Source organism: Varanus komodoensis, unplaced genomic scaffold, assembly GCF_004798865.1.
Source record: "Varanus komodoensis strain SLA01 unplaced genomic scaffold, ASM479886v1 scaffold78, whole genome shotgun sequence".
Lineage (NCBI taxonomy): Eukaryota > Metazoa > Chordata > Lepidosauria > Squamata > Varanidae > Varanus > Varanus komodoensis.
This window is the reverse complement of record NW_025336455.1, coordinates 281,617-292,153: the sequence shown is the minus strand read 5'-3', so window position 1 is coordinate 292,153 and position 10,537 is coordinate 281,617. Positions and strand designations below refer to the sequence as shown.

General features: G+C 51.3%; 1 protein-coding gene and 1 long non-coding RNA gene across 2 annotated transcripts; both read left to right on the top strand.

The window, feature by feature from the left end:
* The first annotated feature begins 3,436 nt into the window (after positions 1 to 3,436).
* Positions 3,437 to 4,648, top strand: ARC (activity regulated cytoskeleton associated protein). The gene has a single exon (XM_044453350.1). The coding sequence runs from the start codon at positions 3,437 to 3,439 to the stop codon at positions 4,646 to 4,648; it is 1,212 nt and encodes a 403-aa protein (XP_044309285.1).
* Positions 4,649 to 4,771: 123 nt separating this feature from the next.
* LOC123035301 lies at positions 4,772 to 9,038 on the top strand. Its single transcript, XR_006416914.1, has 3 exons — positions 4,772 to 6,073; positions 6,823 to 6,987; positions 7,381 to 9,038. It is a non-coding gene; the product is annotated as an uncharacterized LOC123035301 (long non-coding RNA).
* The last annotated feature ends 1,499 nt before the right edge of the window (positions 9,039 to 10,537 follow it).

The following is a 10,537-nucleotide window of genomic DNA, read 5'->3' as shown; positions in this document are numbered from 1 at the left end:
CCTGGTGCTGGGAACGATGGATGGCAAAAGGAGAAGGGGAGGCAGAGGATGAGGTGGCTGGATGGGGTCACTGGGGAGGTGGGTGTGGGCTTGGGTGGACCCCGAGGGATGGTGGAGGACAGGAGAGCTTGGAGGAAGGTTGTCCATGGGGTCGCGATGGGTCGGACACAACCTAGCGACTAAACATACACAAGACTTGCTTGGATTCAACATGTTCCTAACCACATGGAGGCTTTCTGCTCCCATTCAACTCAACGTAAGCAGAACTGCACCTCAAACCTCCTTTCTCAGTGCAGGAAAGAAACAGAGGAAGGGGAGGTGGTAAGATGGGAACAGGAAGGAAAGCCTTTCTAGCACAACCATGCCCCACACAGCCCCTAGCTCTCCTGGGAACAGGTGGAGCACCTCCACAGGGTGACCTTGTTGCTTTGGTGGACTTAGCACGGGTGAGCGAGCTCACAGGTAGGTGTTAGGAGTCAGTGCTGTGGCACAGCTGCTGAGAGGTGCATCCAAGCAGGGGCCCGCAAGTGATCATCCAGCTTTGATCCCCTTCCCCTTGCTGGCTCTGTTTCTTTACCTGCCCTGTTGGGGAACACTGGCCAGAAGCAGCCAACCAGAGGCTGCCTCTGCTGGTCTTGCCTCTCCTTCTAGGCAGGGTTGCAGTCCAGGTCAGAGAGAACCGGTTGCAGAAGGCAAGAGAGGAACCCACCCTTCCCCCTGGGGTCACATCTGCCCAAGGCCAGGAGCTGACGATCGATCTTACACAGGGCTGAGTTCAGGCCGACACGATTTGGAAGAAGGGGTGAGTTCCAACACAACGTCCATGTGAACGTTCTGAAAAGGAAGTTTTGGCACTTTCAGAGATGACTCTTGCATTTCATTATCCGGATATATCTCGACAGTATTCTCACTAGATTTAAAATACTTGTCCTTGTGCCGGAGCTTGCTCAGGACGTGCTTCACAAGCTTTCCCCAAAGCTAGTCATTTTGCGGAGAGCACAGGTCTGTGTCTTTCAGCCGTTCCCCCACCCACCCACACAAGGTGATTTTTCGGGGTTCTCTCTCTCTCCTTCCAATTATTCTGCCCACAAATCAGGTGAGGCTTTGGAGAAGCCATTTGATTTCCTGGACTGTAAATGAGGGCTGCTGCTGCTCTTCTAGCCAAACCTCCAGTTTGGGAAGCTCTTGGGATGGCATTTCTGTGACAGGTGAAGCAGAGGGCCAAAGGGGGCAAAGTCAAAAATGCCAGGATATTTCCTCTTAAAGGTTTCACTGCCAGCAATTAAGCCTCAAGAGAGGCGTTCTAATCAGGGAGAATGTGGGGAAACTGCAGGGAGATGGGAAATAGCAGAGGGTGGGGAGTTAGGGGAAAGGGGACTGAGTCCAAGGGACTTCTGGGTAGCCCTGGGATGCTGCATTGGAGCCCAGAAGGGGCAAATTTGTTCTTTGTCCTGAGATTCTGCAGTGCTGCAGAAAATAGAGCCCTCTGAAAAACCTGGCCCCACCCTAGAAAAAACAGCCTGCTATTTCCATAAACACATCATGCGAGAGAAGGCGGATTATAATATGGTGCCTTTGCAAAGGTCAAATTCCCATCCCTCTATCAAGCTTGTCAGAGAACAAAACTCACCTCAGAACTCCCCCCCCCCCCCAAAAAAAAATTAAATTTCACAGCAAAGACTTGTCTGTTCCAGCCCTTCTTCCCAAATCAGACACCAGGAGCCTCACATTTGGGAAGGACTGCCCCCTATGCACCCCCCACCCCTCATACCTAGCAAGACTTTGTGGAGCAGAAATCTCTGGCCCCACAACCCCGGGTATCCCCAGTGTTGCTCCAGAGTCTGGGCCACGCAGGGAAGAGACTCTGAAATCCCTGTGAAGCTCTCCAGATCTAAGAGGGGAGCTTAACTCTGATCAGCCGCATCTATCCAGATCGGGACTCGAGCAGGGAATTGAGGAGTGCACGCGGGGGGGGGGCACGGGCAGGGGTCTGACATGTCACCACCAAATTACATAACCCCCCCCCCCCCGATCATGCTTGGCAGCCCCCTTCCTCATCATGTGTCATCAGCCGCTCGCCTGTCACCGCGGTCCCTCCCGCTGCATGACGGGCTGGAGTTCCGGAGGGGAAACTCTCTCTCTTTCTAGAAAGGGAATCTCTGCTTCTTCGGGTTATATAAGCCCCGGGTGTCCTTTTATGGCTCGACTTCCTGCTTCATCGACAAGTGCCAGGAAGAAGCGCGGCTTCATCTGAGTTTGTGGGCTGGCTGTGTGATTAAGCTGCTGATTCAAGCTTTGCAAGGGGCGGACTTAATTGGTTGGAAGCCCTGGATGGGCAGGACCCCCCTCCCCATCTCAGGACACGGTCCCCCCTCCCCAAAGCTTGTGGCAGCTGGTGTACCCCAAGGGCTGAATCCTAATCCACTGCTCCCATTCGGAAAATAAAGCCATGCCCCCTTCCCTGGTTTCCCCACCGGCCCCTTCCCCTTTTGCTCAGTCAGAAGTCGTTATGCATGATCCCAGGTGTGGGGTGGCGGTGTGGGGGTGCTCTGTGGGGTGGGAGGGTCATGAGCAAGCGACCCATGGCTGGCCAGTGGAGGGTGACGCGTTGCATTTTAATCCGGTCCCCTCTCTTGCCAGGGATCTTCTGGGGAAGGTTTTTAATCAGGACCTTGCTGAGTTAGGAACAGCAAGATGAATAAATCATTTCTTTTTCTCTGCTGGGTTTTTTTTTGGGGGGGGATTGAAGGGAAAGGGTAGATGGAGGGGGGAAGCTATGGATTACTCATCCATCCATCCAAATGTCTCCAGAACCTTTAAAGCGCTTCTCGCCTCAAGTCTGGGGTGTGTGCGAGGAGGTGGGAAAAGCAAACAGGAGGGGGAGGCTGGGAGTCTTGCCAGGAGCTGTGTTTTCCACCGAATCCTCCTCGTCCAATCAGATGCAAGTTGCTGATGAGCAAAGAAGACCGGCTGCGCCCACATACGGAGCTGTGTGGCGTATAAGTACCAGGAGCTGCCTGGACTACGGCACTTCACAGGGAGAAAGCGAGCAGCTCTCTGCTTGGCAGCCGAGGCAGCGCGAGTGTCGGGCACTTGTTAGTGTGAACTTCTCGGGAGGCTCGAAAGCGGGACGGAAGCGTTAGCGGAGGCACCCGTGCCAGCGGGAAGCTTCAGGCCGCGCTGAGCAGCAGCCTGGTGGTTCAGCTCAGCGATCAAAGGCAGAAGAAGCATCCGAGGCAGAAGCGAACTTTCCTTCCTGGACTTTGGTGTGGCCCAAGTGGTTCCGGACCGCGACTCTTCCTGGGGTGATTGCTGATTCGTTTGAGTTTGCGATTTTGGGGGGCGAACCGGTAGTCCACTTCTGCACTGGGTGATTGCACAGGAGGGCTTGCGAGGAGTTGAAGGCAACACTAGTCCACAGCTGCCCACTAGAACCATGCAGTTGGATAATATCAACCACGGGAGCATCCACTCTTTCCAGGGCCACCGTGGCATGGCCAACAACAAGCCCAATGTCATCCTTCAGATAGGGAAGTGTAGGGCCGAGATGTTAGACCACGTCAGGAGAACCCACCGGCACCTCTTGACTGAGGTGTCCAAGCAGGTGGAGAGGGAGCTGAAAGGCCTCCAGAAATCGGTGGGGAAGCTGGAGAACAACCTCGAAGACCACGTCCCTTCGGCTGCTGAGAACCAGAGGTGGAAGAAGTCCATCAAGGCCTGCCTGTCTAGATGCCAGGAGACTATTGCTCACTTGGAGAGGTGGGTGAAGAGAGAGATGAATGTCTGGAAGGAAGTGTTTTTTCGCCTGGAGAAATGGGCTGACAGATTGGAGTCCGGTGGGGGGAAATACAGCCATGGGGAATGTGCGAGGCAAACTGCCTCTGTGGGGGTAGGAGGCCCAGAGATCAGGCCCAGTGAGGGGGAGATTTACGATTATGCGCTGGACATGAGTCAGATGTATGCCCTGACACCTCCTCCACTGGGGGACATGCCCCATGACTCCTATCAGTGGATCACTGTCCCAGAGGATGCCCCACCTTCTCCGGTGGAGACCCAGATATTTGAGGATCCCCGGGAGTTCCTGACGCACTTGGAGGACTATCTGAAGCAGGTGGGTGGGACTGAGGAGTACTGGCTCTCTCAGATCCAAAACCACATGAATGGTCCTGCCAAAAAGTGGTGGGAATACAAGCAGGACTCTGTTAAGAACTGGCTAGAGTTCAAGAAGGAGTTCCTTCAGTATAGTGAGGGCACCCTGACCAGAGATGCCATCAAGCAGGAGCTGGATCTTCCTCAGAAGGATGGGGAGCCCCTGGACCAGTTCCTCTGGCGCAAGAGGGACCTGTACCAGACCCTCTATGTTGATGCCGATGAGGAGGAAGTTATCCAGTATGTCGTAGGGACCCTCCAGCCCAAGCTCAAGCGTTTTCTCAGCCACCCCTACCCCAAAACCTTAGAACAGCTGATCCAGAGAGGCAAGGAAGTAGAGGGCAACTTGGATCATTCCGAGGAGCCCAGCCCTCAGAGGACCCCTGAGCACCAGCTAGGAGACTCAGTGGAGAGCTTGCCCCCTTCCACTACTGCTAGTCCTGTGGCTAGCGATGGGACTCAACCGGAAATTTCTGCACCTCCAGCCACAGTCATATGAGCCATAGAAGGGTTCCGTGGCTTCTTTAGGAAGGGGGCTTCCTTTCAGTGGAAGACTTCAGCCATGAGGTTTTCACTCCACCGGCCAAAAGGAGGAGACCTTGTTTTTTCTTTGGGATAGACTATGGTGGAGAGCACGGCTAGCTTGGATCGCCTGAGGTAGTTCAAGCTGCATAGCTCTTTTGAGGGGTGCTTATTTAAAAAGCTGTTGGAAGGATTGGACTATGCTACAAGGGTCACTAGCTTGTCCTTTCTGGCTGAGGATTTCTGAGGGATTTAAATGGGCAGGAGAGAAGGAGTTCCTTCCCACTTATATGGGTCCTGTCCTTCAATGTGCTTTTCCTTCCAGACATTCTTTCCTCCTTCCAGGAACCTCTTAAAACGACCTTTGCTTACCCCTCCATTGATCAATGGACTTTCACTAAGTTTCTAGAAAGCTATTGGTTCTGCATGCGTCCTCTTTCTTTTGGCCTTTAGTCTCAATGCCATGCAGAAAAGGAAAAGGAAAGGTCTTTCTTTCTTTTGCAAGTTTCAGGAGAAACCTCCTAGAGAAGCTGAGCAGGGGTTTCAGCCACCAAAATAGCCCAAGCCCTGCTCTGATCCTACTCTCATTTTTCTTCCCAAGTTGGGTTGTTGGATTCTCTTTTGTTCTGACCTGGTTGTTAAGGTCCTTCAGCTCCATCCAGGAACTGAAGGAGAGACTCTGGCAAAGATGAGCTACGTGCCTCCCTCCCTCATCTGGATGTGTTTGTACCTAATAGCTAGGTGTTATAGAAAGAAGAGATGCCTTCACATACCAAAAAGATTTCAATAGTGTACAGGAATCATCTTCCTAGACTACTCTGAGTGGGAACGATCGGACATGACTCGAACTCAGATCAAACTATCCCCATCTTGTGCTCACTGAACTTCTTCTAGTGCTTGAGAGATGGACTAGATATTTTTGTGATGGGATGGACTACCAAAGACACACTGCCCCTCTGGGGTCTTCAAGGCAGAGTTGCATGAACTGCTGATGGTCTTCCTCTCCTGAGCTGACTTGCCTGCATACAGAAATGCTGCAGGGAAGCTTGGGTCGCACTGCTTTCTCTGAGGCAAGAGGCCAGCTGCTTCGCAAAAGTTGGAGAGTCAGAGAAGAGAGAGCACATGCCGCGGGATGCAACAGGTGACACTGCAGAAAACGCCTCACTCTAGAGTTCTGGAACTGCAGGGAACCAGTTGCTGCAGCTGCTTCGGGGGGCATAGCAGTCCTTGCCCATATAATTAGGACTATTGACCAACACTGGGGAAAAAAGGGCAAGGCAGAAGAAAAGCAACTTTGCAGAAAGATTGCTCTGTTGGATTCCGTTGCTGGAAGAACAGTGGTGGAGAACAATTGGCCAGGCCACTCTGGGAGCCTTCTCGATGGAACTCCCGCAAGTGACAGGTAAGTTCTCCTCTCCATTTTGTAGTTGTACATGATTGATAATGACTGCCTGAAATGCAGCCAGTCCAGTTCAGTACTTAGGGACTCAATAACAGCATCAAAGTCGGACATCGAAACTTTTTTGGTGCTTGGGAATGGGTAGTTAGGGAAATTTAAAGATGCCATTTCCAAACAGGCTGAGGTCCATGGTCCACAAACAGAAAAGATGGTTAAAATTCAGACCAGTTTTACTCAGATAGGCAAATAGGACTGACTTAGGGGAGGTCCCACTTACGTTACTCTTCTCATAGCATGGGGAAGATGCAGTGGGCGGTTCCTAATTTAATTTCACTGCCCTGAGATGGGAATTCGTATGTAGTTTCTCTTAAACTGTTCTGTCAGTCTCTCATTCGGATGCTGGGCTGGTCCTTTAAGGACATGAGCCTCCTGAGGTCAGCTTCCAAGCTGGACTGCCCTCTCCCCGGCAGCCAGGAAAGTCTGTGGAACAAGGACCGTTTCTTCTTCTCCGGCTTCCTGTTCCTAAAGAGCTGGAAGTAGGGCAAAGCAGGGACGTAGCTCAGCGGGGAAGGGCGCTCTCTGGCTGACCTGCAGCGCTCCATTCCGCTGTCGGAGCAGCGGCCAGGGCAGTGCTCAGTCAAGGAGGAGCATGCTGGGCACCCTTGCGAGGGGAACGCACAGTGCCCGATGCGAGGTGTGGTGTGTCGCTGCAGCCAGCCCGGCTCACAGTGTGTCTTCTGCTTTTGTTGCAGTGAGTCATCCGGAAATGGCTGGGAGCTTAAGCACTTCCTGAATGGCGTGTGGGAGCCGAACTGACGGCAGAGAGGCGGCTCAGAGACCCCAGCGAGCAGGAGGGCTGGAAGGACGTCAGAGTGCAAGAGCTCCCGCGGCGCCTGTGGAGAGAGTCCCTGGAGAAGGTAATGAGCTGGATGCATTCCAGTCCCACACCCAGCACCCTCCGCCCTCGCGGCCGTCGTAGCAAAGCCCCTTCCCAATGGAAGGAGGGACTGAGATTCCTGGTTCAGAGCATTGCAATGGGGAGCAGCTGCTGGGGGTTCTGCGTTGCCCTGGGATCCAATAAGCAGCCACACGAGCTGCTTGGGAGGTGTCAGAAATAGAAACCCCTCTGGACACCCCCTCCCCAGGGTTAGGAATGCCTCCTCAGATATTCCCCCCTCCACTGAAATCCCACCCTTCTAGCATCTGGCCTTAGGAAAACAACTGGTCACCATTCCCCCAAAGCATGCCATGATCTTTCCCACCCCCTCATGGTTAATTCACCCTCTAATCCTCACATTCCTTTATTTCAGGAAGGGCTTTTGCTTCTGTGACCAGAGAAGCTCTTCTGATCCTTTGAGCCATCCCTGACCTCTGAGGAAGAAGCACTGGCTGTGAGGGGGCAAAGCGGAGAGATAACATCTGGATGGACATGGCAGCACGGGCCAAGGAGCTGGGGCAGCTGCTGCAGCTTTGGCGACCAAGAAGAAGTTCCCATACTGAGGAATCTCCCAATGGGAGGCACCCAGCGGAAAACCAAGGACTTGCGAGGGGCTGCATGTGCTAAAGAAGCTGTGAAGTCTCAAAGGGGCAGCTAGAGCAATACGGATGCTGGGGCTGGGCAACAGGGGAGGTTGACGTCCTTCAAGATTTGCATGTGGTGGACCTCCAATGGGGAGGAAAAATGGACCGGAACTGGGGAGAACAGTGAAGAATGCTATGGATGGGGATAGCTAAAATTTTCTTTCCTGTTCAGTTCATTCAAAGGGTTCGTCCAAAACGGCTTGGCAACCCTATTGCTGTGGAGTTTGGGCAGTTGAAGCTAGAGGCCCATGTTCAGAAAAATGTCTTGGAATCAAAGATGTTTGACTGAGCTGCAGAGTCACAGGGCATATCTAGCTTCCCACATTGACCAGACATCCCATGGAGTACATGCCTTTTGCTGAACTGATACTCCTGTTTTGTTTCTTGAGTTAGGAAGCACAAACGCATACACCACTGTACACGGTATGTTTTTACCAGAACCTTTTTTTGATGTTCAAACAAGTTTTGCTTCAGATTCCACCTGTTAAACAGGTTGGATTGGAGATGGTTTTGGATTAGTTCTACTTTTTCCAAAGCTACCTGGCCTACTCTCTTGTGTAGGTGTGATTGTCTATGAACATGTGTAACGTGCCGAATCATACCATCACTCCAATCATTGGTATGCTTGGTAATGCCAAACACGATGTACCTTCAGCCATTGAAAGAAGACTCTGGGGGCAGGAGTACCATGGTGGGAAAGTGAGAAAGGGGTGGACTTCCAGAAGGCCCTCAGTATCAAAGCGGGCCTTCAGAAAACCTCTTGCCATTTCCCCCTTAGCACTGCAAGCATTAATCGAGATGGCAAGTGGAGATGATTCTGGCACGTATTTTGAGTGCTAGCCAACTGGATCGTTGGAGTTTGACTACACCAATGGCTTCCAACAAATGGCAGCTTTATCTGTAGCACTTTTGTGTGTGGATCATCATTTCTCATTGAGAGATTTGATGGAGCTACTCTCCCGAGGGAGAAACCTGTGGAAGCTTATGCGTGAGCGATGTGAGCGTGAAACCAAAAACCCGAATCTCATCCATTGTATAGAATTGCTCCCACAAAATGGCTTACTATCTCTGATTCTGTTTTTACTTTGGGGTTTTAGCATTTTGCAAAATGTGATGTATATTGTACAGAAGTCGGCCTGCGCGGTGGATTATATGTTATTGTCTTCAGTAGTCCAGAGTCTGTTAGACTCACAATCCTCTTGACCCTATTCTGACCTTATGAGACTGCTGAGTCCTCATGTTCTCACACTGGTTGTGAATCAAAGGAGGCTGTGTCAGCCGTGATATTGTGTGAAACACCAAATGCTCCAGGTGCAAGGCGATTGTAGCCAAGTCTGCTCATAGAGAGAAAACATTTGCCTTTGTAGTTTTCTACAATAAAACATGGTCATAACTCCTAAAAGGACTCTGATCTTGCTTCACATTCATTTTCTCCCCAGCCCCATCTGTAGTGTGGTACTTTTCAGTGATGAGGTGATGTGTTATAAGCTCTGGGGACCATCCTATGCAAGCTTAGACAAAAAAGAAAAGAAAAAAAAAAAAGACCTGCCTTGGTCAGGTAACCTGAACCTGAACCCAAAATCTGCCCAAACTTGTATAGCATTGATCAAGTAGTCTGCTTTCCCCACCATTTAGACTACAATTCCCAGCACTCCTGGCAGCTGGCAAGTGCAGATGGGGTGGGATGAGATGGCCAAGCATCTGCAGGTTCCTCTGCAGAGAAAGGCTGATGTTTTCCTAACAGGCTGATGGAAACGAAAGATGGACACACAGACGAGTAGAACGCAACTTGGCATTGAGCGAGTCACTTCACTCCTGATCCGTCTTGCACGTGTTTCGTTTGTTCTTTTCTGAGGCTTTCTGTTTCAGTCGTTATTGTCCAGAGGGCACCTGCTTCTTTTGCAGAGGACTGGAGAAGGAGCTGTGCCAAAAAATCCCCTACATTTTTGAGGTCTCTCTCCAGCTGATAAGAAAGATATTCAGTGGGGAAGAAAATTCTGGGAAATTCTCAGAGGTTTGGTTTGGGTTTCTTGTGCTAAAGATGTGGCAGAGGTGCTTCCTACTGGGTGCACAAACCTCTCTGGAAGGGCGCAGCCTTCTGCGTTCCCTACGCTTCAGTTAAAGTGAAGGAAAGACTACATGAAGCAATGGGAAGATGTCTAAGGAAAGGGGAGGAGAAATACACACCACCCTCAGCTGCCTTGTGCCGACGAGGTGAGCTCCAAAGCATGAGCAAAGCACCTGAGAAAGAGGCAAAACAATGGAAAACTCTTTCATGGGGGAAAATGACTTTCAGGAAATTGGAGGACTCGGGGGCGTCTTCTTCCTTTTCCCTGGAGCTAGAGGCAGTTCTTACCCCTCACACCTGGATGCCAAATGGGAGCCAGCCTGCCAGCACACCTGTGGCGAGTATTGGCAATGGCTCACCCCCTGCAGAAGCTCTCTGCCCACACATACGGTGGAGGAGTCTAAGAGAGCATTTGAGCACAGCTCTAACTAGACTAGCCCCATACAATACGTATCCCGGCATAATTTTTAGAAATAGCTTGGTTATCACCCACCCGTGGGCACATCTTGCCAATTCTTAGCAGTCTCAAATCATGGACAGAGAACCTTCTGGAGCTCCCCTGAGATTTGTAGGCTGTGGTAGCTGAATCGAAGGCCTCACAAGGGAATGTCTGAAGCTGACATATTTCCAGTTGGACAATGGGCTTATCTGATCCAGGTTTATCTGGTCCCATAGTACTGGCAGGTACATCTCTGAGATTTGCCATGCTGTGAGAATCCAGCCGCATGGCGTTTAAACCATGCACAAGCAACTCTGGCTGGGTCCAGACAATATATTTATTTATTTAGAAAATTTCTATGCCGCCCCATTCGCCGAAG